Consider the following 27,225-nt stretch of genomic DNA (forward strand, 5'->3'; position numbering starts at 1 on the left):
ATTACGCCTATATACTATACCCTCTCCCTGTGCCTCTATTACTACTTTAAATATTTACTTTCTTTAATTCTTCTCTCTCTCTCTTTCTCTCTCTCTATATATATATGGATAAGAGAGGGGGCTTATGGGGGGAAAGGGGGAGGAAGCGAGGGGACTAACCAAGAATTTATGTCGCTAAATTTTTAGTACCTATAGCCTGTAACTTAGCGATCGTAGCCCTAAAATTTAGCGATAAGTAGCCTATAATTATAGGGCTTCCTTTTCCTTGCGAGTCGCATGCCTCGAAGCTCGCTTTTCGCTTTTCGTTTTTCACTTTTCGCTTTTCACTTTTCACTTTTCACTTTTCACCTGCTCACTTGCCCTCCCATCCCACCCCCCACCCCCCATCTACCCCTCACCTCTTACCCATCTCTTATATATATATATATATATAAATAAAAATTAAAGAGAGAGTAATATTTTAATTAATAATAATGGATAGAGGCACAGGGAGAGGGGGCGTAGTATGTGGGCGATTTTTGGTGGGGTGCGCACGTGCCACAAATCAGACATTGAAAGTCGAAAACCGGATTCGAAAATCGCTTGATCACTTGATCCTTATGGCTTTCCGTAGTGCATGCATTAACCAGGGGTCTTTCGTCGAACCAATTCATTGTGCGACAGACTGGGAAAAGACATTTCGAACACTACATCCAATCCTAAGAATGTTTTTATAAGTTTTTGTATTCTTTCTCAATCTCCTGAAAGTTTGCAATGAACGATGAGTGGCAGCCCCTCTGAGCCAGCACGACACCTGAAGCGCACCAAGCAAAACGAGGCTGAAGATTCCAAGGTCTTAAAGATTGCCCGGCTGGCACCAGATTATGAGCGTCTTGTCGACTCCAGCGCAAGGTATGCCTAACTGTGCTCTATCTGGAATCTCCAAGAAATGACTTCCCACAGTATTGAGATCCAGGAGGCTCGGGTCCCAAAGCGGGCTACTTCGCCTGAGAATACTTCAGACCTTCTATTTTTGACCGAAGGTTTTAAACGCTATTTTCTCATGAATTCACAAATGAGGCTCACAAACACTGCCAGGTGAATCCTCGTACGCATCTGAACAAACGGCACGTGATATTACAAAATCACGGGATTCGCTCCAGTCTCTGGATGAGGTTAAGACCGGTACTTCTTTGTTGAAGGCGGCTAGCATCAACACAGGACCGAGTGTTACTGAAAATGCTGAACTCTCACCTGAGATATGCTTAGGCATGGTACAGATTAAGCACCCATTCTGTTCCGAACTTTCATGCATTGTTAATTGGTCTAGATATTCGGGGCCAAGGCTGCGTATGTTGACGGAGCCTCACTTGATGAGACCTGTTTCAAAAATGTGCTCATTGGAGACCCCCAATATATCAGACTAAAGCTGCTATTGAAGAATAACTGTCACTTCTTGTGCTTTGATTTTTCCGACGTCGGTATTGCAGTGCTCGACACTCGGACTTCAGCCGTCCTTCAAAGGATTGAGACTATCTGTCCAACGCAGCTTTACGTATTTAAAGATGAGTCTCCAGCACCCAGTATTGACCAACAAGGAGATCAGAGTTTTTCTCGACAGCACATACTCCATCTTGTCATTGATATATACAGTCCTAGGAGGTTCGCAGAAGCCATCGGGAAGGAACTTTCAAAGGTTTATTTCTATCTCCAGCACCCATATCGACCCGACAAGTCTAGACTATATGAGAATCCTCACGAGTTTAAGTCCAAGAGGCAGGCACCTGGATACATACCTGGAAAGCCGGAACTCTTGTCACAGCAATCATTACCATATATTCAGACACCCACGGCGGACCTCCCAAAGGAAGAACGACAAGCTTCGCTCGTCGAGCAACTTCTACAAACACAGGTGCAAAACCAAACAATTCAGCAAAGTGACCCTGATTCCCGCATAACGACGAATTTACTCCTCCATCAGAAACAAGCGCTGTATTTCATTCTGCAGCGAGAAAGAGGTATCATTAATAGCGGCTTATCTCTGTGGAAAACCGAGGGTACGGAACACCGGCCGTACTATCGACACTCTATCCACGACTTTAGAACGGTGAAACTCCCAGAGGACAATCGTGGAGGACTTCTTGCGGACGAGATGGGGTTGGGCAAGACATTATCTCTGATCTCAGCAATTGTAACGTCACTTGACGATGCAAAAACTTATTCATGTCTACACCAGCAAAAGAATAGAGTAAACGCTGCTCGAAAAAGTCGTGCCACCTTGGTCATTGCGCCGTCTACAGGTCTGAAGAGTCCCCCATCAGAGCTGTCGCATATCTGACCATCTATTTCAGTCCTGCTCGACGGATGGTTGACAGAAATAAAAAGGTACGGTCCTTGGAAACTCACAAATCTGTCTAATACAGAATTAGCCATGTTTTTGAAGGAACGCTAAATGTGTACCTGTATCACGGCCAAGGAAGGCAGTCAGACGTGGAACATCTCCTTGACTATGACATTGTTCTGACGACATATGCGACAATTTCAGCCGAGCACAGCAAAGCATCGCCACCTCTTCAGCAACTGGAATGGTTTCGTATAGTTTTAGATGAGGGTATGTTTGCGGGGTGTTCTTAAGATACAACTACTAACAAGCACGAAGCTCACTTTATTCGAAATTCCTCTACCAAACAGTTCCAAGCAGTTTGTAGACTCAAAGCGCAGCGCCGCTGGTGCTTGTCCGGCACCCCGGTGCAGAATTCCCTCGAAGATCTGGGATCACTTATGCAATTCCTTCGAGTTCCTTTTCTGGACAGGAAAGCCGACTTTAAGAGACATATCATTTCTCCTCTTTTAACGGGAAAGTCGGAATCAACCTTGAATCTTCGTCTGCTTCTGGATGCTATTTGCTTGCGGAGAATGATGTCGATACTGAACCTTCCCAAGACTCGTTACCAAACGCAGCGCGTAACACAATCGCCAGAGGAGAGAAATCTGTATGATGAGATTCTGCAGAAATCGCGAGAGGAGATTGAGCTTGCCGTATCTAGCAAGAACTCAGGGACGGCTTACAGTAGTATCTTGAGAGCGATTCTTCGCACAAGAATGCTTTGTGATCATGGCACTTTTCTCAAAGCAGCTAGCAAGAGCAGGCTAGTCTCTCCGTCGATCGATAATGGAGACATTCTTTCTGAGTTGCAGGAAGGTGACAGGGGTATTTCTCTCAAGCTTCTTCGTCTATCTCAACATAATCCAGGGACTCACTGAAACTACAGGATTAGACCAACTTTCACCACACTTAACCTCGAACAGAGATGATCCGTGGCAAATGGATATTGATACACCTCACCGCCCAAGTCATGATCTTTTGCTCCCGAGCTCCGAAACGCTCCAACGTGGACATTCAACAAAACTCCTGGCACTTGTGAAAAATCTCAGAAGTGAAGGACTGGAAGTCAAGAGGTGCACCGACTCGTCTAGATGCAAGTACACCTCTAACAGATTAATAGCATTGTCTTCTCCTGTTGGAAAACAACACTTGATCTCGTAGAGCCCCTGCTTCGGTCAAACAATCTGACATTCATACGCATCGATGGCAATGTCTCCGGATCTGGACGAGCTTCTCTAGTGAACAAATTTCAAACTGATCCCAGAATCAAGATCATACTTATGACGACAGGCACGGGCGCCGTTGGGTATGAATTTCTCTCCAATTTCAATGCATGCGCTGACAAAGCGAACAGTCTCAACCTTACCATCGCCACCCAAGTACACATACTAGAGCCACAATGGAACCCATCCATAGAATCCCAGGCTATTGGACGCACGCTTCGGCTAACGCAAAAAGATGTCGTGACGGTAACACGATATATTACCGAAAATACGATTGAAGAGGTACGTACATCAAGGAAGAAATTTTGATTTCAAAACTGAAATGGTACAGCAAGTTCAAGATAGGCAGAGCAAAAAGTTGGAGTTGGCAGAGCTCACATTAAATCAAGATATGGGGTCAGAAGATCAGATGTCGCAGCGGCTACAAGTAAGTCTACCTCCAGCATCCTGAACTTGACAGTCAGCTGATTAACTTAGAACCTTCGATCCCTCTTGCGCGTGTAAAATCGGTCCTAAGAATTCGTTAAGGCTAAAATAGTGACACTGGGTGTAAGATTAGCGAACTCAGGTTGAGTGTTTAACTGAAAGCATGTTTTACAGATGAATTCGGTGATCGCTTTGCTGAGTTAGAAGGAACAAAGTCCACTTATGACCCAGAAATGCAATGCTTCACCTCGTTGTGAGTTCACGAAAGTACAGGTATCTTCTAAAATCCTGTCCAAACTTATCGAAGACCCGAATCTTTTATTTCTTTCACAGTGTGCCTCATTACGCTCTTTGTATCCACAGCCTGCGCAGCTCCTGTTGGCAGGGAAAGGCATGCACGTGTCGACATCTCTCGATGACTGCTCCTGAAGCTTCCAGATGCAGAGCTTGATACAAGTCAAATTATTTTCATGAATAACTAGAGAATAGTCTAAAAAGTGGCTGAACCCTCGCGCAGAATATTCCGAGAGCAGGAATATTCCACGCAAGTTCTCAGTCGCATCCCATAATATTCCCACCAGCAAAATGTGCTACCTAAAGCGTCAGCTGCATCTCAGAGTATTCTGTCAGTAAAATATTCTACCCGATATATTAGCTGATATGAGTTCAAACAACATATAACTGTCACTAATTCTACGCGTTAAAACTATGATCTACCTGCCTCTTTCCTGAGTAAGTACATAAAAATGTCTTGCCGAATGGCTTTCCCTAGTGATGGTGCCGAATCTCTAGATCGCTCCCGTGAAACAGCGCGCCTAGGCCGCTGGGCGTGGCCCTGGTCAGGCTAGAGAACCTTTCATACCAAGCAGTAACAGAAGGAAAGCTGGTCGGATCAAACCGCCTTGCGCTCCTACCTTAACTGGAGCCTTCGCTTCGGTCTTAATTGCTCGCGAGACTGACGCTCAATAAATGGGAAGGTCCTGTCTTAATCGATGGTGCGTTGGCCTTTTCCCCATAGATGCCAGCGCGTTTGTCCTCTACTTTCCGACACTTCCTTAACGCTATGAGCTCAATAGAACTGGGCCCTCTTATTCTTCTCCCGTTCCATATATTTCTGAAGCAAGTTGTCTCCGGCCTATTTACTTTCTACTCAACCCCGAAGGTCTGTACGCCATGTCCAAATAGGATTTCCTTCTTTCCGCTCGCACAGAGCGTAGATTACAGGTCATTTCGGGGGCTCCGATCCACAGGATTTGGCGGCAGTACAGAGGATATTGACAAACTCAATTTTCCGAGTCCTCCCGCCAACCGCCATCGGATGACTGCAGTTTAGGTACGCGTCCACAGTATTCTTAGTAAAGTCTTGCAAGCAAGTATATTAATATGACGACAGGCTTGTGCCCCAGTAGCCGCAAAAAGCTGTCCACCGTGAACTCTGCCTTTCTTGTCGCTCTTTCTGAAATATTTGAATTTGTGTCCCGTAATCATCCCCCCTCCTTCAGTAAAGTCCGGGTTTCCTTCATTCCATCTAGTGAGTATGTGTCTTTATCCAAAGATTTGTTGTCACTCAGATGTCTATGGAGACTGTTTGACGCTGAACGGGCTGATGCGGCGGTTAGACTTTCTGATCAGGGGCACGCTAACGACTAGCTATCCTATGTCCAAGGCACCATAGAGTCAGCCCAGAGTATGCGTCCAGACTGTACTTCTGAAAGCTTTTAGCGGTAATTTCCCAGTACTTAAACTGAGGATGGAAATCTACCCGATTCAACCACACAGTGCCTTACCGGCCCTGCGGCCGACATGGAATATATCGAAAAAACTAAAGATATTCTCCTGACGGACTCGTACGTGTGGATTCTCAGCCTTCAAGATTTCATCGACTAAAGAGACGGGAAGGAAACCGGCTACTGTGGATCAAAGGCGATATGGGCAAGGGGAAGACGATGCTTCTAATTGGCGTTATCAGGGAGTCCATAAAGTCACTTCCCGATTCCAGCCTCCAGTCCTACAACCTTTTTTCTTTTGTTAGGCGATCGATACAAATTTGGATAACGCCACTGCGTTACTGAGAGGCCTGATTTACCAAACGTTTGTTTAGTGACCCTCTCTTCCCTTGCACGTCCGCAGACAGTACGACAAGGCAGGACTAAAGCTATTCGAAGGCAGCAATGCATTCGTCTCTCTGTCCGGTATCCTCACCTATATGCTGCGGGATCCGGGCCTAAATCACACTTACTTAATAGTGGATGCTCTTAACAAATGACAGACTGGACTAGAGCAACTTCTCAACCTCATCGTCCGCATTTTATCCGACTCAAATGGCTTATATTTAGTTGGTACAGACTTGATACAGAAGAGCGATTGCGCCTTAAAAAGGGCAAGTTAGAGCTCGATCTTGAAGAGAATGTGCAGAATCAAGTCTTGCACGCCGTTGACTCCTACATTGACCATAAAGTTATGGAACTGGCCCGACTGAAAAACTACGACGCCAAGCTTTAAGCTAATATGCAGGGCTATTTCCAGAATAACTCGTATGGCACGCTCATATGGATGGCTTTGGTTTGCAAACAGCTAGCAGACCCAAAGGCCCGACGCTGCAAAACACTTTTTTACTCTCAAGTAGGGGGATCTCCTCTAGGTCGATGTCCTGAAATAGCCTGACGTACTCAAGAAGACCCGAGAAATGGATAACCATCCGAGTTATTATTCGAAGAAGTTAATTTCTTTGAGGTTTGGTACCATAGAGATAACGATCGACGTAAGAGCATCCTAGCTCCCACACCCAATAATATAATACCACTTCTTGTAATATTTATCTTTATGTCCCAACAAGTAAAAGACCAAGAAATAGAACAGATCAAGGCTACCTTCTCCAAGCGGTTTCATCTCAATTATAACCCTATTAGGAGAGGGCCCGATCCATTTCTTGACATGTCGACCGACGTGCGGTTTTATCAGCAGGGTTCGAAGGAACAATAGCATTACAATCCCTGTCCATTCATCTTGAACAACGGTAGAATAGAGGTATGGCTCTGTAATCTTGTGGAAGTAATGAGAGACCAGAGAGAGAGCTGCGAGAGTATTTGGATGTTCCACGCTGCCAATGATGTGGAGAAGCAACTCCTCAGGAAAGCCCCGCCGAAACCGGAGTGCCATGATGGGCTGGTCGCTTAGATTTGCGCCCTATGGTTTTCAGTCAAGAATGGTGCGGGGTTGCATTACAGGTGGAGAAGTGTAGACTCGAGAAAGGTAGAATTGAGCGTTTGAGAGGTTTTGGACAATTAAAGGCTCAGGGGTAAGTTTTGTATTTGGTCACGTGCTGAGGGCCTCGGTTGCCATGTTTTCGCACACTATCCCAGTCAACAGCACCAACTTTTCATTAATCTTCTCTGATTGGTATCAAGATACGGGGTATAAGCGACTGTGTAAAACAGGAAACTGTAGGAGCGAATACAGTGGGGTTATGTAATCCTAACTTGAATGAAATCCCTTGGACGATATGTTTCCATTCCACCAAGACCTCAGAACGAACTATCAGATTATCAACCATTAAATAAAGCACCAGAGCAAGAAAAGTGGCGACCTCCAGATTTTGCCTTTACCCAAAATCCCTCCCGTCACAAGCAAGACCATGCCAATCAATTGCTCAACCAAGGAAGACTTTCGTGAGAAAGCCAAATCCCTCCACGATCACGGCACTTACACTTAACCAAAACGAAACTGTCTGCGATTCGTCAGTACATTATCTTCCCCTCCATGGCCAAATCACTCACCTGTATCTCACACTGTACATAAAACCTAATGATCTCCGGGAAAGCCGCACTCAACTGAGCCGCGGTTGGACTGCAGACATATCCCCAAAGCACGTTTGGATTCGCAGCTGGACCCCAATTCTTTGAGATTTGGAACGAGCTACTGGTACCAAGCCAGAGCGCAAAGTTGACGCCTCGGGATGCATAGTCCCACACCGCAGTTGAAGTGTCAATGAGTACAAGATCGCGGACTGTATTATGGACCTTCCAGTACAAGACGAGAGCGTTGAGAGCTACGGTGATAGCTCCGGTCGCAATCATCAGATAGGTTGGCCACAGCTGCATGAAGGTTGGGTAGATGCGGGTACCGTCGTGGGTTACGTTCTCGTTTTGGCGGAACACGACATAAGCATGAGCCATGACTGTTAGGATTATGATGGAGAGGATCAAACTGGTTGTTCGTTGGGCGATGTCGAGGATGCGTTTCTTGTGCTCGAGGGCTTTCTTCTTCGTGGCCGCTTCCTCTTCCTGCTGTCAATCTGTTAGTTTGTGGGAGATCCTTCGTGAAAAGACTTATCCTTTCTTCGTCAGTTTGATGCTGCTCAGGGAACTCGTCCTTCAAGGGAGTTGAGCCCGCAGATGACAACGTCTTTTCATCTGGGACAGGCGATTGAGGGGGTTTGGAACCCAGCAAAGGATCGTGCTGTCTTGATCCCAATGTGGAAGCCGAGGGTGGTTCCTCGTACTCGACGACGTGGTAGTTAGCCTTCTCGTTGACGGGGACAGGCGACGCTTTCGACACAGGTCCTTTGGCATCGCCTAAGTGGACGATAGTCATCGGCTCTGCCATGGCTATTCTTGAACACTGTAATATCTTGAGAAGGGAGAGGAACTCTTAAGAGCTTGACTTCGAGGCAAAATTGAGGACGCTAGAAGGAACCTAATCTTTGGGAATCGGGTCCTCACTATATAATAATGCGGCCAACTGCAGCCGGAGATGGAGAAGCAGCAAAGCCGCACTTCAGTCTGCAAGCCATCATCTTTTCTGCATCCACAATTGGCTCGCAACGAGTGCATCTTGCCCTCACCGACAAGCACAGAAATCTGCAGCAGTGCATCCTCAACCAAAATGACATTCGCAAGCCAGCCACTATCATTGCATCCTCGCCCCAAATCGACCGCTCTCTTGAGAGTTTCTCAATCATGAAGATTGAGTAACCCAAACGGAACACCCAAGTGACAAGCCCATTGTTCTCACCGAGCAGCTGGGCATCCACACTACAACAGAAAAACATGCATATCCACCACTCCCATTCGCCGCATTCTCCAGCCCACTCGGGCACACTGAAAGCTCCAGGAGCAGGCAGCTCGAAGCACTTAGCAAATGACCAGCCGCAATCACCGCCTCAAGCTGCAGACTCGGCTGTTCAGCCACACGTGCCCACCCCTCGACAATCTTTCCTTGATACAGCCTCAAGCCACAACACCTCGGGGGAGCTGAATCTGGATTGTGGCAGCGGGTCTGCCTCTGGGGCGGGACAACCCGTGGGATCGGAGTTGCGGTCTGAGAGGGGGTAGGCTCAGCATGGACTTGAGCCTTGGCGGGGTGCGTTGGCGGGGTGGTCTAGATTTGCAGGGAGCGAGCGTCGGTGGTTGATTGGGTTACCTCAGCTTCAAGCGGGAGAGATGTGTGTCTTGGCGACTCTCATTCGGTGGCATCTTTGATTCTGATCGGGAATTTCCCATGTCACATCCACAATCCTCAACCCACCTAGAGCTGAAAAGTTGACAATGCCGGTACTCGTAAGGCTAACCAATCCCTGGCAGTGACACCCACCGGTGTTCTGAATGCCGTCAACTTCGCGAGTAGCCAGCTCGTGACGAGCAATCAGGCACTTGGCGCTCCACTGCAGTGCTTCGCAAGAGCTCTGGCTATGATGGGAATTGCCATGCTTCTTTGTGGGCCAAACTGGCATAATGAACTGGGGGAATGTTACAAGTGGACTGTAATACTCACTCACATGTGATAGTTCGTGGTTGTGGCCGGAAGGAAAACACAACTGTACCATATTTCCATGAAAAATATTGGCGGTTCACTCTATCAAGATTTCAAGAGCATTATTGAGGCTTCTTATCCAAGAATGTTAAGAGGCTCTAGTTTCAGCTTCACACCTAGGGCGGAATTAATGGGCGGATGTAAGACTAACAGACAGACTTAACCTCGCTGCTAAGATGGCCTAATTGTACGTCATTTGTTTTTAACATTCATTTAAATTCGCTCAAGTAACTTTGATATAATCTTCATGTCAGAACATCTCGCTCCTCAATCTTCACAAGGTTGCCTCTAATCACCTTGGAAGAAGAACATTATGTCTCACGCGAGGCAGAATCGAGTCACTCTTGCCGGCTTCTCGCTAGAGTTGGTCACCAAGCTCGAGTCACTGGACGACAATAGGCCATGTTCTTTACAGCCTTGATTATCCGCTCTCGACCAATGAGAAGGAAAGCAATTCATCGATGAGATTCAAGGAAGCAAGTTGATGAGTGAGGGAAGTCTGGAGGTGTTTGCCTGCCGCAATACGGAAAATGTTCTGAAGATAAAAGCAGCTCCATGAATCTGTTGATAGAATCTAGAGAATATACAAAATAGAAGAAGTAGCATCAAATTTGTATGTTGAGGCTGGTGGAGAAGGGTGCCGAAGATAATTCTCAATGACATCCGAGGGAGCGTATACTGCATTCAAAGTTATCTCTATTGAACCAGGGCGGGCTTCGGATTCAAACATTGAACTGGCACTGAACAGCATCGGTGCTCTTTGGCTGCGCCAGACGGCAAGAGGTCTCAAGTCCTCCTTCCTCCTTCACATTTCCCACAACCAAGCCATCCAATTCATATCAACTTTTTATCCAAGCTTTCAAAAAATTGCCTGATCGGACTTCAACTTCGGATATTGGTTTCCATTTTCACAAGGCATCCCCTATCCTCTCAGCTTCTTTCACCCTGACCACTCTTCTGTCCGCAACACCAAGCCTTCCGCTCAGAGCGCACCCAAGATAGCTTCAACCCAACCGCCAACCGTATCGACAGCGTTATTGGAAAGGCTATAACTACCCGGCTCGCTTCTGTTTTGCGTTTGCTCCTACACCACTCCTCTTCTTCAGCTAGGAACCTCCCTCTTCAACTTCGTAATAGTCTCATCTTTATCGAGATTATTACTCAAGCCTGAGGGAACGACATTTGATTTACAGTGAGATTTTCAATCTCTGTGTGCCTCTCATACCTCATCCTGATCTTTCCACTGTGCTCTCGGAGCTGCCCACCGTACGACTACTCCCATTCTCTAGGACTGCGCAATCACTTTCTTCAATCTCCACAGCATTGGGGTCTCTCACCTTGGTATCGTGATTTCGTCTATACCCTCGCCACCCTTCACCTTCTTGATCTGTTGGTGTTCGACATTCACTGGGCTAATCATCGATTGGCTTTCCCTTCCGCCAACTCCTATTCAGAGAACCGGTTAAGTTATCTTTGTTTGGCTTATTTTCTCATCCTAACGTCACATCCTCAGGACGGTGCTGATTGAAAATCATCTTTCAGATGGATAACGCAAAAACCACCCGCAAGCGTCCAGTTGAGGAGGTGGGTACTGGCCCAACAAGCTCAACCTCAGCCAAACGGCGCATGACCGCACGACCTATAATCAAGAAAACTGCTGCAGCTTCTGTGAATAAGGAGGCGGAAGGTAAGAATAAACCCACAAAATCATTTCGCGATAATTTGCGCGTGAGCTTGAGCTTGGTTTTGATACTTTCTGCAGGTCATCCCACAAGTCGAGGACCTCCCAAAGGTCTGGCAACCCCACCTTCAGAGCCTGAGATCATCGATCTTTGTATCGAGGTGGCCATTAAGCCTGCCGGCCGTCCAAAGGGTGGCTTTCCCCGCTTCAACGACGGTGATGTAATCATCGATCTGGGTTTGTTAGGTGGTAACTTGTCGTATCAGCTTCACTCGGCCACACTGAGCCGATGCTCCCCATGGTTCGATGAGACATCGCTTCACACTATCAAAGAGGTCAATGATAGGTTTGCCGCGAATTACACCAAGAGATTAGGGATACGGGCTAGATATGAGCTGAGCTACAATTCGGACTTGAACATCTTCGTTCTCGCTAGAACAGTAAGTTTGGTTTTAAACCATTTGTACAATATCTGAAATCGGATGAAGTTATGTAACGTTTGCTATGCTGGGAAGTGCTGACCTCTATTGTAGACCTTAACGGAGGTTAAAAAGCCCAAGGAGTCTTTGTCGATAAAGACCACAACAGTTCCTGCCGACAGCCCAGCTCAAAGCAAGGTCTCTGAAAATGTCGCAGGCAGTTTCCAACAAACAGCCTGTAACACTTCTGCCAATGTTCTATCGAATTCTCAGCAAACGAACTCGAACAGCGACCTAGCACAGGCTGCACCAACTGACTCACCCGCCACTTCTAAAGTCCTGGACATCACATCTGCCAAAGTCTTGAACGATCACATAATGCCCTTGTCTGTGCCAGGACAACCAACGATAAAGATCGAGGAGCCCCAAATCAAGCAAGAAGAAGATATTTCAAGCTCAGCGGTCATCGGCAATGACAATGCTATTCTTAGGCGGGGAGTCTCCATCCCTGAAAAGGAGAATCAAGCTGCGCCCAAGGAGGTCCCAATCACTGATTGTACCAAGGAGAACTGGGTCACTAACAATCGCAATCAAGTCACCACACAGGAGAACTATGCTGTAGCCACAGAGACTCCAGTGGAAACGAAGGATGGTGTTATCACTAATAATTGGGACAGCGAACCCGCCGAGGAGAACCCTGCTATCAACGAAGACGAGCAGGCCAGGCCACCAAGTGTTGAGCTCTTGGCCGCCTATAAGTGCTTGTTCCGCACCTACTATGGGCAAACTCCCGCCATTGACACCAAGAACATCAATGTAGCGCTCCGACAAATGGAAGCCGTTATTAGAGTTGCTGAGCTATATGGCTCCATTCCCGTTGTTCGACCCCACTTGGGCAACTGCTTACTGCAGTTCGGTCGAGATGTCCACGAAGCCATTCTGAAAGATCCTCCTCGCTGGCTCCAGCTCTCTCTCTACCTCGAGAATGGGCCTATTTTCAAGGAGGCTGCTGTTCATATAATCGGCAACCTTGGCTACTGGCCCTGGTCTACCGTGCAGGTGAAAGACTTGCCAGACGATCTAATCACTCTCCTCCAAAAGAAAGTTGATAATTTGAAGAGGCTCATCGGAGATGTCGAGAGAACTCTCTTCATGATCTCCATAAACGTGGAGGGAGATGAGGCGCTGCTTGCTCCTACTAATAAGAAGACAATCAATACTTGGTGTGTGGAACAATTATGGAAGCAATGGTTCACGCGCTCCGTTAGCCAAGACGAAGCCCCAAAATCCACCGGAAGAGCTGACGGTGCAAAGTACCGGGCAATTGCTAAAGGCGATGATGTCTACCTTCCGTTGGAAACGGTCATGAATCATATCAAGGCGTTCCGCGAGCCGACTCGTCTGACAGAGGTTGACAAGAAGGGGATCGAGGAAGACTTGAAAATGATAAAAGCTTTTGCGCAGAAGCAAGTACAATTGCTTTGTGTCAATAAGAGCATGTTGTCCATCGAAGAGACAGGCATCAAGCACCTTACTTGCGCGAGCGTTGACGACTTTGACATTTCCTGGGTCAACCAAGGCGGTTCTCGAGTTGAAGATTAATGGAATTTCGGTGGCGGCACTGGCTGGAACTGGAAGCTTTGCTTCTGCTCGATCATCTTGGCTGGCGCCTCCCAACCACATCATTGTTTAACTTCCTTTCCGTCCAATTGTTGCGTGAATTTCGGATTCGATGGGTTTACGGCATTAGCATGGGCGGATCTCGTTGCTTTCCTAGGAGGTAATTAATTCCAAATATTCATAGAGTAAGGGGGAGGGAACCGAGTTGTGGTAAAGCACTTGATGCTTGCAACATAGCAACCTGCTTCTCTCATCCTTAGGACCATAGGATAAAGCAAATCAATGGAAATGTTTCTTCTCATGGAGCCTGATTGTTCCAGATGTTTGAACTCGAATCTGCTTTGTCGATATGGAAGCCAGGTGCAAATATGGTTTCGCGATGAATTGGGGACAATGGCGAAACGAACATCAGGTGGTCCATTAAGCATCAGCAACTCAGGAAATTGAGGTTGAAGAAAGCGCCACCCATGTGCAATTGTGACCCAGACGCCTTGCTAAATCACGTATCCAACCATCCATATTTTGTCCCTCACGACTTCTTGAGACCCGGTCCAAACACTTCTCCTTCCTTTGTTAATTGCTCCCTTTCTAGTTTTCTCTTCTTCACAATCTTTTCATCATTGCCCTCTTCCCCTTCGCGCTTCGCCCTCTGCAGCCCAACCAAATCCATCTTCTCTGGATTCCGGCACTTCTTAAGCTTCTTCATTAAGGCCCCGAGCTCCTTCTTTTCTGTTGCTGAAGGCTCTGAGCTAGAGTCGATCTCCTTCAACATCACCGCACATTTCTCCACCGTGGCCAAAACCTTCTGTTGCGGCGCTCCAGCAGAAGCGGGGAATTTAAGCTTAATGTACCACTCTGTCAAGTCTCTATCCGCATTTATCAAGGCGGCTACCATAATCTGGCTTGGCGTGAAATGAAAGTAGGCATCCGTGAGCAAAGCACTGGTCTTCAGGCAGTCCCTTGCCTTGCCATGTGCATTCCTAACCCTTTTCTCCATATTCTGCGGACTGGGCCCGGTCACAGCTTCCCCATTAGGCAATGCAGGTATATCACCCTTCGATAACGCCTGTAAATCCATTATCGCCCCTTCCAGAGCTCGAAACGGATGCCGTACATCGAATGTAAACCTCAGCCCCTGCGTAAGCAAGAATTCGGAAGCAAGCACATCTTCCGGCTTCGTTCCCCCAATAGCATCTGCGAATTTCGTGAGGCGGAAATAGTGGTTCTCTGTCTTCGTGGCGAAGAAAAGGGCGGTTTTCAGGATATCGGTGGGGTGGTAGGTCATGAGCGAGTTCGTGATGTAGAAGCGCTTGATGTACTGTATCGCCGTAGCCTGTGCTCTTCAATATCAACTTCATCTCTTCCTCTCTGACTAGCAAGCTCCATACCTTGACGTCAGTAGGCACCTTTAAATGATCCCCCAGCGACAGCGTCTGCCTGCAATAGAAAGCAACGAGTTTGAGCTCCTCGTCCACGGTCAGGCAGTCTACCTCCCCTTCTGGGATCGCGCTGGCAGATCGTCCATTCTCAGCTTCGCTTGTGTCCGCGGAGGAGAGGGCGCGCGCTTCTCGTACTCGCCGGACGGCTTCGCGGACACGATCTGCTGCTAGGCGGTTCGTTCTTGAGCGGAGGGCGAGCAGGGAGTCTGGTGTAAAGGACCAGAGGCGGTATTGGGTTGATGTGCAGTACCTTTCGTCTTCTGACATCTTGTCGATTTGGTTATGGGGTGTTTCGTGTTCGAGAAATCATTTTTGGGCAGTGGAGGTTGGAAGTCTAAAGGAACTAAATATCTTAAGGTCTGCTGTCGGTTCCAAAGGGAGCCTGATACTTGAGGTGTCGACCTCGGCTTACAAGAAGCGAGCCCCTTTTTATCAATGCAAAGGGAAGCCAGAAGCACTTAGTCTTTAATAATACATTATAGCTTTTGATATTTCAATTAGCTACACAACATGTTTACGCATTCATGGACCATCAGAGGTGGCCATTCTCAGTCAATCCGCCACTTTATTACATAATTTGGAGGCAAATCGGGGGTCCGCGTCGACTTGAAAGCTATGGGAAGATCAATAGTTTTCAACGGATCAGACAGAATGGGTTTGAGGTGGGCAGTGATTTCTGCAGGAATTGGCACATGAGCAAGCGTCCGTAGAATTTTTTCCTTCGCCCACATCTCAAGGGAGCAATGTTTATCGAGGGACAGTCCCAAAGAGCCAGAGCCAGGACTGCCTTCAAGGTGAATTCGAGTCATTACCACCGCTGTAAAGAGATTTATAAGGCATCCGGACCTTTAACAATAGCTTTTCGAGACTTCTGTGAGGTGGGCCGCCAAGCATAGCTCTTTGGAGGAGCCGGGTATCAAATACAAGGACGTAAGGGAAGTCTTGGATCGACCATGCTTGCTCAGTCACCTTTTCAGGCTTACAATATCTCCACAGAAGCAGTGTCTTACTAGGATGGTGTTTCGAGGCTCCTGACAAGAGGGGTCTGGATGGCTGGTGCGGAAAGTTTCCTGGAGGAGCAAATGGACAGAGCCCGCATGGATCATGCGTGAATTTCCCAACTGGAATGGGCTCTTGAACTCGGTTCATTCGCGCATTTGGAGTTGGTAATTAAAGGTGGAAACCAGAGATCCGGATCGGAGGTCGGAAACGACAAGAAAGGGTCTGAGATCGCGGGTATCTATGATTGAGATACCAAATTCTCGGGATCCAGGCGTGTCAATGCTTATGAACATTGGATCTTGGTACTTACTCGAGTTGGTGGTGATCTCTTCCTTCTCGGCAATTCAGATTTCCACGCTTTCGTTGGTATTCTCTTTGCGATGTTTCCGAGGGAGATTGACTTCTGAGATGAAATAACCTTCACTCATTGTGGTATCTTATCGGGCAAGAGACCCAGGCAATACCGCAATACCTTGATTGATCCTGGGGTCGCCGTAAAAGCCATTTTAAGAAAAGTATCCTGATACCATTGTTCCGAGGATGTGATGTAGCTTTTAGTTGAAAGGAAAGCGTGAGCAAGAAGTTGGTGAGCGATGGAAGGGATTATGGAGGACTACATAGCTAAACAAGCAGTAGTCTTACGATTGAGGAAGTTGTGTAGGCTTGAAAAAAAGCTCTATTGCGAATCAGACTGGTCTGCCATAAAGAAGTTAGCTGTAACAGAGCATGTTGCGATCCTGACTGGGTCAACTAGTGTGCTATGTTTAGTGAGGACAGCTAGGACGGACTTACATTGCTAAGGCACCCGCCGCCTTCTGTTTGAAGTCTCAATCACACATCCTTAATTATGGAGTTAAGCGTTCCTAACGTTGTGTGGATATATTGGTAGGTTGTTGCAAAGTAATCTGTTGCATTCTTTCGGTCTTCTCTAGTGAAGCGCGAATATGACATACGGAGCGCAGGTAGACTCCGATGGACGTGAAAAGTGACGATAACTAAGCCACCGCATATAGTCATCCACAAAGCTTTTTCCAACAAAATCGCAGTGTAGAATTTCGCGAAAGATTCCATTGCATGGATGGAAATATCCATGGATGGATACTCGGATCAATCCCTCTGAATTATGTCTTATCTAGGACGCAAGATCAAAGGTGTATATGTATCTCCGTCGAGAAACCAGACAATATCTCCTTCACGACCCCTTGCGGAAACCACAGAAAGTCTTCCTTCATCCAATGCAGCAAATATTCTTCCGTAGAGAAATTGAGGACAAGCGGTTTCCTCGTCCGAACTGGTTGTGGAAAGAAGGAGCAGGTTAAATAAAAGCTCCTGGAGATCGTCACTGTAACGGCCTATAGGCGAATTTATAAAGTACAAAGCTCCCAAACGGTACATTTTTTGAAGGAGCCCATCTCAATGGCGAACATTATCGCGCGGTTCCCAACTAAGACGTTGCAACAGCTCTTCAATTCAAAGAGAAGATTGTACTTTCGAAAGAGGACCTATGATATGCTTCCAGTTTCCATAGAGTAGATAGTACGGGGTAAGCTCGTAGGGCTCTATTTCTACATCCGATTTCTTGCGTTTGGCTACGGCATGTTTCATACCAAACGTTGCCATTCTATGATCAGCCAGAAGAGAGACAGCCCGCAGTTTTCCCAGAAGCGGCCAGAATAGGCCATGATATCCGGGGGAATCCAGACCGGAACGTTTGCCAACAGAGGCGAATAGTCTGAAGAGGATAACATATGAGATCAAGTAACTTCGAAGCATTTAAGCGCCCTCATGTCAGTGAGACACTCACGAAACCGACGGTAGGGTGTGGGAGGCTTTCAGCATCCAATTTGGAGCACAGGAAGGAATACTCGCAGGGTTCCCAAGGTCAGTCTCCCAAGCTGCAATCTCGCAGAAAGAGAGAATTGACAAGTCCCCCTGCATACTGATCACGTACTTTGCAATATCTGTGTAGATCCTGGCGTGACTGCTGTTGGCTACCTCGACCAAATATTTCTGGTTGATATTTCCTTCTGCCCTTCCCAGAATTCCGATATTTGCAAAGAGCTTGTCCCTCGAGCCAGACACACCAAGACCACGCCTCGCATCCAAAGTGCCGACTAGAGATCCAACAAAACTCCGCCCATCATAGTCCTTTCCCGGATGAAAGATTTTCCGTGCTCTGTCCATTAAAAGTATCACCTTCCAGGGCTCCTCCTGACTGTTGGCTCTTACGCTTTCAACGAGTGCCTTCAGCATTTGGTGCCACTGGACGCGCTTGGTTCCGCACTGAACCCAAGGGTCCTGAGACATAACGAACTTCTGAAATATCTAAGCGCGTGTAAACCGTGGGCGACTGAATATTGATAAAAGGGCTCGGGAGTTGTCTTCACTTGCGTTGAAGGTCCACAAACGGATCTGTTGCAGCAATTATTCCGTTTCCTGAGTTTCGTCGCCCAAGTAAATGATTGTATGCTCCGCCTGGGAGTAGAACTTTCCCATCTGACTCACTTGCAGACTCTTTTTCTCTGCATTACTTTGATTGATACAAACCCCACCAACCCCTACCTTCCTCGTTCTTAAGGGACCCCTAATGTGACGCAAGGCTGACTCCAGGTTGACTGTAAGTTCGATGTCGCAACGGCCAACGGAGATTGGGGTAGTAATTCGTGGATCTCCCCACACGTATGACAACACGTTGTAATGTTAACTCAACGACATCGCCCTCACACTCAGGCAATGTTGTATGGATCCACAAGCATTGCACTCTCGCGTCGATATCTTTTTTCAGGCTGAAGAATGGTGAGTCGAATGGCATCTGGCTCAACCAGAGGCCAGTATTGATATGTCAGTCTGTCGCCCATTGTACCTGCTGAGTATGTTGCTGACTCTTGATTAACGCCTTAAAAAAGATCGGAAACACCAATGAACAACTTTAAGCCACGAGAAGGCTTCACATGTGCAGAGAGAGCTTCGCAAGGCTCTGATGCCAAGTTCAGCTTCAGCACTCGCTGATTGAAAATGTTACTCTCCCTTCTTCTGGACGAGAACTACACATTTGAAGTAACCGAATGTGTGACAATATTGACATTCTGCTCATAAGGGACTCCACGATTATGGCTATTCCTGATATTTTGATCATCGAAACTTTCATGATCGAGCATGTTTGAAAGTGGATAAGCCAATCCCTGTTCTCGTAAAAGCGGCAAGATTTCCCGACCGCTGAAGACCCTTGAACATGGGCCGAGTTCAAAGCAGCTCGATGTCCGTGGCTTGCTCACGACAAGAAACAAAATGATTGTACGCGCCCAGCGCTTCTACCGAGTGCACAGGCATCTGCCTCTGATAGCCAGACGAACAATTACTGAAGAAACGCCAAAGATCGTTCCGAATGAAGGCATCATTCCTTCGGCGGGGGTTCCAGCCACCGAAGCCCAGGAGACGCAACATGTCGCTGAGATGAGAGAGAAGCTTGTGTTGCGTAAGAAAGCTATAGAAAGCCTCAAAGCTGCTGTCCAGAAACCGTTCTCGGAAATTCAGGATCAGCTATCAGAAGCTCAGGTTCCAGCTCATGAAGTTCAGCGACCATTGCCAGAAGTTCATTGGGCTTTGGTCGATGGTTATGAAGTTGGTGGGCATCTGGAGCATGGGAAAGGGCCGCTGAATAGACATGATCAGAAAGGCTTGCCAACGTGGGGTGACTGGGGAATTTGTGTCAAGATCATTGGAATCGGTGGACGTACAGCGTCTACTGTTCTAACTTTGTGAGTCTTTTCATTCCTTCTGAAATTTCACTGCAGCTGACATGATATAGGCCAAATCTTTGGTTGAGGTGAGCTTCTGAGCTTGATCAATTGTATGCCGTCATGTGCCTAATAGGTTTTGCAGAGACAATTGCCGCTGTGTAACGTGTGTTAACCAAGATACCATGCAGCGAGCTCTCGATACATTCTCCGTATGTTTCCAGACATTCCTGATGACTACTTACTCTGACCTCTTGATCAGATACCGACAGACATCCTGCCACAAGAAGTGATTACACTGAAGGAAGGAATTCAAGTCAAGTGTAGGCCACCTTTAAAACAGTGTCGGGAACTTAATTTGACGAAAAACCAGGGTCTAATGATGGCCATATGAGTCTCTATCCGTGGGATTGGATTTTAAGACATAGAAAAAAGGCTGGAATCCCTATTTCGAAAGAAGAGAAACAGATGCAGGTGGATCCGTGAGTTAATACCTGACATTATTGACACGCACTACTGACAGATGAAGCTATAAATACTGGGGAACTGAGATTGAGTCAAATCCACCTTCTGTACATTATGATGAGATCATGGCCGATGAGAAAGGTGTTGGGGCATGGACAGCAAAAATTGTGAGATAACGATTTGGTATTCAAGCGATCAGCCATTAACACTTTAAGCGCGAATACGGATTCTGTTATGTCGATGAATGTCCCATCTCTCCAGAGAAAACTCAAGAGCTTCTCGAGCGTATCGCTTTCATTCGACAGACTCATTACGGTGGCTTCTATGACTTCACATCAGACCTCACCATGAAAGACACGGCATACACAACACTCGCTCTCCCTGCTCACACGGACACAACCTACTTCACCGACCCAGCCGGCCTCCAAATGTTCCACCTCCTCTCCCATACTGACGGAGAAGGCGGCGCATCCCTCCTAGTCGACGGCTTCAACGCTGCCCGTACCCTTCTCAAAGAATCTAGGTCAGCATACGAAATCCTCGCCAAGACCCCAATTCCCTGGCATGCCAGCGGAAACGAGGGAATCACCATCACTCCCGCAAAGAAATTCCCTGTATTCAGCTTTCAAGATCTTCAAGAAGACAGACTGCCAAAACTTCTGCAGGTAAGGTGGAATAATGATGATAGGGGCGTGGTGGGGTTGAGAGAGGACTATGGGATGGGTGCTGAAAAGTGGTATCGAGCAGCGAGAAAGTGGAATGAGATTTTGAAGAGGCCGGCGATGGAGTACTGGGCTCAGTTGATGCCTGGGAGACCTCTGAGTACGCTGCCCACCTCGTGGAATTTCGATTACTGATTTTGTGGGTAGTTTTTGATAATTGGCGCGTGCTTCATGGAAGATCTGCCTTTAGAGGGAAGAGAAGAATGTGTGGTGGATACAGTGAGTATCTCCTATATTGAGGACTGGGGATGAACACTAAACACTCAAAGTTAATCACGACGATTATGTGTCGAGGTGGCGGAATACAAACTTCACCAGAGATGAGGTCTTAAGCCAGATCCTATGATCTGAGAGTCAGAGGGAAGATTTGGTATGCAATGGAGTGGAAAATAAAAATGTGTACAAATGCACATAAGTAGCAAGGTCCCCCGCCTCCTTCTACACATTGCACGGATCGAGGGCTCGAGTCTTGACGTGTCAAGTGGGACCAAGAAATTGGTTGACACTTCGTAAGAACTAGAACTAAAAAGTGACACTTTTTCCGGTCCTGGCAGACTCCCTCGCAGCCTCGATAATCTTCAAAACATCACAAGCGTCACTTGCCTTGACAGGCACAGCACTCTCACCACCATCTTCAATTGCCTTCATAAATCCGTCATAGAGTGTAGCATATGTCTTTGGCTCGACATTCTTGAAGACACTCGACTTCGGCTTGCCCCCTTCAAGAACAACCAAAGTCCCTGAGTTAGCTTCACTCTCAATCCCAAAACCCTTGTCGCCTGGTTTTAATCCAGCTTTTAGCTGATCTTCCTGAACATCAAGATGAAACTTCTTGAAGCTTCCCTTCGCCCCACGGACCCAATACCGCAATTGCTCGGTCTCGACACATATCACACCCGCCTTCGCTGTGACCAGTGGCCCATTTGTTCCGTACCCAAGCAGGACAGTAAGACTGTCCGGCTCTGCCTCGCCATCATTTCTCTGGTTCGAAAACACAGCCGTAACGCTCTTCGGCATGCCGAACAGCACATAGACTTGATCAATCAAGTGTGTGCCCAAATCATACAACACGCCTCCTGCCTGATCCATACTCAGGTTGCCCTTCCAGTTCTCTGGCCTCACAGCCTTGTATCTATCGAAGTGTGTCTCGAATTCCACCACTCTGCCCAAAGTATCATCCGCCATCAACTTCCGTACAGTCAAAAAATCTGTATCCCATCTACGGTTCTGGTATACACAAATCAGCTTTCCCGTCTTCTCGGAGATGTCAATGAGCTGCTGTGCCTCTGCGGAGGTGGGTACGAATGGCTTTTCGACCAGAACGTGCTTGCCAGCTTCGAGAGCGGATTTCGTGAAGGTAAAATGGGTGTCGGGTGTGGTGGTGATGACTATGATGTCGATTGAGGGGTCTGCAAACATTTCGGTGGCGGAATGGTAGATTTTGGCAGTGGGATGGTCTTTGGACGCATCGTCGGTGGGTTTGGGGGTTCGCTGGACGATGGAGTGAAGTTTGAAGGTCGGCGTTACTTGGATCAGAGGGATGTGGAATACTTTGGCGGACATTCTAGGACGTCATCAGCTTCTTTCACGTTGATTGCGAACTGTTGAGACCGACCCATATCCTATCACGCCGACGTTGTAAGTTTTGACTACCATTATGGAAGGTTTACAGTTGTTCTTATTGAGGATTGAGGACGATAATGATTTTGGGAGTAAGAAGTGAGGAAAGGCGGAAGAAGTTAAAGAAAATTTTTAAACCCACGCCTTGTTGAATACAAGTATCAACAGTACCTACCTTGATCAGCGAATCTCAATTGTCCTGTATGACGATGGTGGGACATCAGGGTGGGATGTTGCTGGGGTTGTTTTCCCAATCAAACGTCTTCTTTTTCGGGCGGGTCGGACTTGACGCTTACGGCCTTCCGGACTCGTCGGCAATTCCTCGCTTTGCTGGGTCCGACTTGCACCAGCAAGTCTGACCCAGCAACTCCGACATTTGCTATAATATTAATTTTTAAAACAATCACACAAAATATTGCAATTAAAAATTGGATTATTATAGCCCTCAATCAAGTCTATAATCGCCTAATAGAGCTTTTTATATTATGAGAAAGTAGTAGTGCGAACAATTAATAATGCAGTTTAAAGTAGTAATGTCGGCTGTGCTCCCAAAGAAAACAGTTCGCAGCACCTCAATTAATCGCATATTTATCGATACTAAAACATATATTACTATTAGAATTAAGTGTCTACATATCTCCCTGCTCCATTTGAGTATTAATAGCTTCTATCTTTCTCCTCGACGTTCGACGCGTAGCTTTCGGCATGGTAGTATTCGGTGGTTGACTAGTGGTTGACAGCTGAATCAATGTTCCGCGATTCTTCGTGTTTTTAGGCTTCGGGGTTAAGCGAGTTCCCCTTGAAGAGAATTATTAAATTCACGTTTTAATTCATAGCACAACACTACGCAGTTGTAACAAAAAAAATTCTATTGTGTAAATATGTAATCTATTGTATCCTGTAATTATATTAAAGAATTGTTCTTATTAGATGAGTGGTTATTTATTAATCTAATATATAGACTAAAAAATCGATGTCGGAGTTGCTGGGATATTGTGACGGCGGGATCAATGCAATGGTCGAAGGCTCAAAGTTCAAAGAATCTCATGTATTGGAAAATACTAAGCTATGGAACAAAGTAGGGAGGATGCCTCGACCTTTAGTATTGTTCCGTCCAAGCAATTCCGGCTTAGCTTCGTTTTGTGCCTGTTTCCGATATCCTGTCCTTGGCAGATCATGCCCTTACGCCAGCCGTCACAGATATCGGAATTGGTGACACCAGTGCACCACCTGCACTGGCCCGAACCGGGTGCGGAAATGCCTGCGAGTAGACGCTGCCATACTCTCGACAACAATAATATTGTATAATGTATATAATGAAATAAGAGCAAGAATCTCCGAGACTCAAGAATTTTTCCTCGTCTGAATTTCTCCTTGCCTGTCTTTTTGATCAGCCAATCAAGTGGGATGTCGGGAAGTAGTCATGTGCTTTGGTGTCTCGCTTAGGTCGCGTCTGCGCTTTCTCTGGACGCGTAGATCTCAAAAAACAACACCCTCCACTCCATCTTCATCGGAAAGGAAGGATGTTCAAACCATTCAAGCCCCCACTCCGCAAGAGTGTTGCAAAGTCAGCTTCGGTTACTCCAATTGATCTCACCGAATCGGAAGACGAACCCGTACACCGTCCGTACAAGAAACGAAAGTTACTGATACATATCGTCGAAGACAGCTCGCCTCCAACGAAAGCCCCTCCAGCATCATCTGCTGTGCTCGCACCAAGAAAGCCGTTGCTTGTTGTCAAGAATTCTAATGAATTGAAGTCTACCCAAGATGCTCCTGCGGAAGGCCCTGAAGGGTATTATATGGTTCTATGGTACGTGGTCAATGCTCCTCTGTTGGCAAGTCTTCTAATTGTGCTGCACAGGCGAAAATTTACAGCGAAAAAACATAAGACTTGGGATGGAGATGGAGTGCTTTCAGTATATGGTGGCTATGCCCATCTCCAAGACGTGTCGGGTCGAGAAATAGGCAGATGCATGTACAAAGAGCCTCTGCTTCCAGGCAGTACCCTGAGCATGGGAGGCAAGGAAATCGAAGTCGACTCTGTCCTTAGCAAGGAGGACTTTCTAGCTGGACGGCCGTTTCTCAAGACCTCCGTAAAGCGCACACCAAGCACTGGCAGCAACTGTAGCCAAGTCACGAAGCCGCCGAAAGCACTAATCAGTCTCCCCAAAGGCAAAATGCCACTCCCTGGCTCGAAGAAAGGAGAGGCATCCGATATGGAGATTCCTGCCAAGAGTTTCTACGCGCACAAAAGTGCTGCCACGAAGGCGCATTTCAAGAACCCTCTTCTGGCCACCACCATAATGCCACCGAAGAAGACCGGCGGACCTACGCCACGACATGACCCCAATGCCGAGGGGGCTTTGGTTATGAAGAGACCTAGGGACTGTCCTAGCGGCAAGGAAATTGTCGATATTGTTCTAGACCCATTTCTGGGCCAACATCTCAGAGAGCACCAGCGAGAAGGTGTTAAGTTCATGTACGAGTGTGTCATGGGAATGCGAGATTTCAACGGGCAAGGTGCTATTTTAGCCGACGAGATGGGTTTAGGCAAGACTTTGCAGACCATCGCTTTATTGTGGACCCTCTTGAAGCAGAACCCAATCCATGGAACCGAGGGTGTCATCAAGAAAGCATTGATCGTTTGTCCTGTCACATTGATCACCAATTGGAAGAAAGAATTCCGGAAATGGCTAGGCAATGAGAGGCTTGGTGTTTTCGTTGCGGATGGTCAGAAGATCAAGCTCGCTGATTTCACGCACGGAAAAAGCTATAGTGTCATGATTATTGGGTACGAGAAGCTCAGATCTGTGCAGGACGAGCTCAAGAAAGGAGCTGGAATCGATATTGTCGTCGCAGACGAGGGGCATCGACTCAAGACGGCGCAAAACAAATCAGCGCAGGCTATCCGATCACTAAATACCCCTATGCGAATCATCCTATCCGGAACACCAATGCAGAATGACCTGTCTGAGTTCTACGAGATGGTAGACTTTGTCAATCCTGGCCTCCTCGGTACTGCAAATACTTTCAAGAAGGAGTTCGAGGGCCCGATATTGAAGAGCCGACAGCCGGAGGCTTCGAAGAAGGATATCGAGAAAGGGACCGCCAGGGGAGAAGAACTTTCATCCTTAACGAAGACTTTTATCTTACGACGGACCGCCGAGATTCTATCGAAATATCTACCACCGAAGACTGAATACGTGCTCTTCTGCCAACCAACACAAGCCCAGGTACAAGTCTACCAACATGTTCTTGCTTCACCCTTCTTTGGCAAGGTTCTGGGTCTAGGTGGCTCAGAAGCTTCACTTCAGCTCATCACTCTGCTCAAGAAAGTTTGCAATGCTCCGAGGTTGTTGATGAAAAGGGACGAGAATGCACCAAGCAATTCGAATGTCGCTGAGTTGCTAGAAGCTATCCCATCAGAGATCCTTCAGCAAGTATCAGTGAAATCTAGCACTAAATTCAGGGTGCTCGATCAGATGTTGAAGTGTCTTGCTAAGACAACTGAGAAAATTGTACTTGTTTCGAATTACACTTCGACACTGGATCTCCTTGGCCAACACCTGGCATCTTTATCACTTCCATTTCTCCGTCTTGATGGTAGCACTCCCGCTGCTAAGCTTCAAGACCTTGTTGATACTTTCAATCGAACGCCTGCATCCAAAAGCTTTGCTTTCTTGCTTTCTGCAAAGTCAGGTGGTGCTGGCATCAACCTCATCGGTGCTTCACGGCTGATTCTCTTTGATGTGGACTGGAACCCGGCTACAGACTTGCAAGCGATGGCTCGTATCCACCGAGATGGTCAGAAGAAGCCTGTGAAGATCTACAGGTTCTTGATGGCTGGAGGTATGGACGAGAAGATTTATCAGCGACAGGTGACTAAGATGGGACTTGCTGACAGTGTCGTCGACGGAAAGAAGAATGAAGCGAGCTTCACCGCTCAAGAATTACGAGACTTGTTCACGCTCAAAGAGAGCATAGCTTGTCAGACTCATGAACTCCTTGGGTGCGACTGCAAGGGCCTAGGTACTGATCCACGCCCCCTGTCTAGTATACCAGACCCTGTCGAAGTCGACGAAGGTGATGATGGTTTAGAGGATAGTGACGATGATATGTTGTTTCCTCCTATTCACGAAGTGGTTGCCGCAACGAAGGCCAACGTGGAAGCACTGAACAAGAAACTCGCTGCGGAGGCAAAGGAGAACAGATGCAAGAAAGCAAAGGGCAAGATGCAAGCTCTGATGCTTTACCGACACATCAATACAAACATTTTTAAGGGAGAGACTGAGGATGTATTCGGCTACGAACACGATGAGGTGACAAATGTGAAGAGAGCACTGGATGATGATGTGTTGGTCAAGGTGTTACAAGACCAGAATTGCAAGATTGGCTTTGTCTTCGCTAAGAGGGATAGAGGTTAGATCATGGGATGTAGTACTGCATGGCAATGGCGCTTAAGAGAGGGTATATGATGGCTATCTGATAGAAAGAGGCGCATAGACTTACATGGCTTAAATATAGAGATTGTGTACAGCGCTCTTGCTCTGGCAATAACACGACAAAACTCTCAGTCGCAGGCGTTACCGTGGGGCAAGGATTCAGTCTATTGCGATGTGGAATTCAGACCCTGGACACATATCCTTCGTCCAGCTGAAAAAAATACAATCGAGAAGAAATTCTATAGCCTTC

The 27,225-nt window shown here is 47.1% G+C and overlaps 9 protein-coding genes across 9 annotated transcripts; 3 read left to right on the top strand and 6 right to left on the bottom strand.

Annotated features, from left to right (window-relative positions):
* Nucleotides 1–657: 657 nt before the first annotated feature.
* On the top strand, nt 658–4,275 carry K444DRAFT_592090 (uncharacterized protein). Its single transcript, XM_024878223.1, has 12 exons — nt 658–891; nt 943–1,022; nt 1,078–1,253; nt 1,310–2,279; nt 2,331–2,364; nt 2,409–2,590; nt 2,639–3,190; nt 3,252–3,438; nt 3,486–3,671; nt 3,720–3,870; nt 3,920–4,015; nt 4,066–4,275. Exons 1-12 carry the CDS (start codon nt 761–763, stop codon nt 4,090–4,092), a joined length of 2,772 nt encoding a protein of 923 aa, XP_024735096.1. The 5' UTR covers nt 658–760; the 3' UTR covers nt 4,093–4,275.
* Nucleotides 4,276–6,707: 2,432 nt separating this feature from the next.
* Nucleotides 6,708–7,264, bottom strand: K444DRAFT_439380 (uncharacterized protein). Its single transcript, XM_024872827.1, has one exon. The coding sequence runs from the start codon at nt 7,171–7,173 to the stop codon at nt 6,787–6,789; it is 387 nt and encodes a 128-aa protein (XP_024735097.1). The 5' UTR covers nt 7,174–7,264; the 3' UTR covers nt 6,708–6,786.
* Nucleotides 7,265–7,574: 310 nt separating this feature from the next.
* K444DRAFT_439389 (uncharacterized protein) lies at nt 7,575–8,840 on the bottom strand. The gene is made up of 3 exons (XM_024872828.1): nt 8,343–8,840; nt 7,791–8,293; nt 7,575–7,741 (listed from the first exon to the last, which is right to left on the bottom strand). The coding sequence occupies exons 1-3, from the start codon at nt 8,617–8,619 to the stop codon at nt 7,664–7,666; spliced, it is 858 nt and encodes a 285-aa protein (XP_024735098.1). The 5' UTR covers nt 8,620–8,840; the 3' UTR covers nt 7,575–7,663.
* Nucleotides 8,841–13,745: 4,905 nt separating this feature from the next.
* On the bottom strand, nt 13,746–15,317 carry K444DRAFT_564136 (cyclin-like protein). Its single transcript, XM_024877048.1, has 2 exons — nt 14,934–15,317; nt 13,746–14,878 (listed from the first exon to the last, which is right to left on the bottom strand). The coding sequence occupies exons 1-2, from the start codon at nt 15,249–15,251 to the stop codon at nt 14,075–14,077; spliced, it is 1,122 nt and encodes a 373-aa protein (XP_024735099.1). The 5' UTR covers nt 15,252–15,317; the 3' UTR covers nt 13,746–14,074.
* Nucleotides 15,318–17,456: 2,139 nt separating this feature from the next.
* On the bottom strand, nt 17,457–18,293 carry K444DRAFT_631247 (uncharacterized protein; the record flags this gene model as incomplete). The annotated part of the gene is made up of 2 exons (XM_024883332.1): nt 17,457–17,718; nt 17,791–18,293. The coding sequence occupies 2 exons, from the start codon at nt 18,291–18,293 to the stop codon at nt 17,457–17,459; spliced, it is 765 nt and encodes a 254-aa protein (XP_024735100.1).
* A 117-nt stretch (nt 18,294–18,410) lies between these two features.
* On the bottom strand, nt 18,411–18,683 carry K444DRAFT_532357 (uncharacterized protein; the record flags this gene model as incomplete). The annotated part of the gene is made up of 1 exon (XM_024875075.1): nt 18,411–18,683. A coding segment is annotated over one exon (273 nt), but the record flags the coding sequence as incomplete, so codon positions are not given.
* A 1,183-nt stretch (nt 18,684–19,866) lies between these two features.
* On the top strand, nt 19,867–21,256 carry K444DRAFT_532427 (Trimethyllysine dioxygenase; the record flags this gene model as incomplete). The annotated part of the gene is made up of 7 exons (XM_024875079.1): nt 19,867–19,935; nt 19,986–20,046; nt 20,097–20,205; nt 20,253–20,355; nt 20,404–21,010; nt 21,058–21,129; nt 21,180–21,256. Coding segments are annotated over 7 exons (1,098 nt in total), but the record flags the coding sequence as incomplete, so codon positions are not given.
* A 176-nt stretch (nt 21,257–21,432) lies between these two features.
* On the bottom strand, nt 21,433–22,566 carry K444DRAFT_644123 (NAD(P)-binding protein; the record flags this gene model as incomplete). The annotated part of the gene is made up of 2 exons (XM_024884928.1): nt 21,433–22,474; nt 22,526–22,566. 2 exons carry the CDS (start codon nt 22,564–22,566, stop codon nt 21,433–21,435), a joined length of 1,083 nt encoding a protein of 360 aa, XP_024735103.1.
* A 1,475-nt stretch (nt 22,567–24,041) lies between these two features.
* K444DRAFT_592099 (uncharacterized protein) lies at nt 24,042–27,206 on the top strand. Its single transcript, XM_024878224.1, has 2 exons — nt 24,042–24,343; nt 24,395–27,206. The coding sequence occupies exons 1-2, from the start codon at nt 24,054–24,056 to the stop codon at nt 26,955–26,957; spliced, it is 2,853 nt and encodes a 950-aa protein (XP_024735104.1). The 5' UTR covers nt 24,042–24,053; the 3' UTR covers nt 26,958–27,206.
* The last annotated feature ends 19 nt before the right edge of the window (nt 27,207–27,225 follow it).

The sequence above is a fragment of the Hyaloscypha bicolor genome (assembly GCF_002865645.1).
Source record: "Hyaloscypha bicolor E unplaced genomic scaffold K444scaffold_98, whole genome shotgun sequence".
NCBI lineage: Eukaryota > Fungi > Ascomycota > Leotiomycetes > Helotiales > Hyaloscyphaceae > Hyaloscypha > Hyaloscypha bicolor.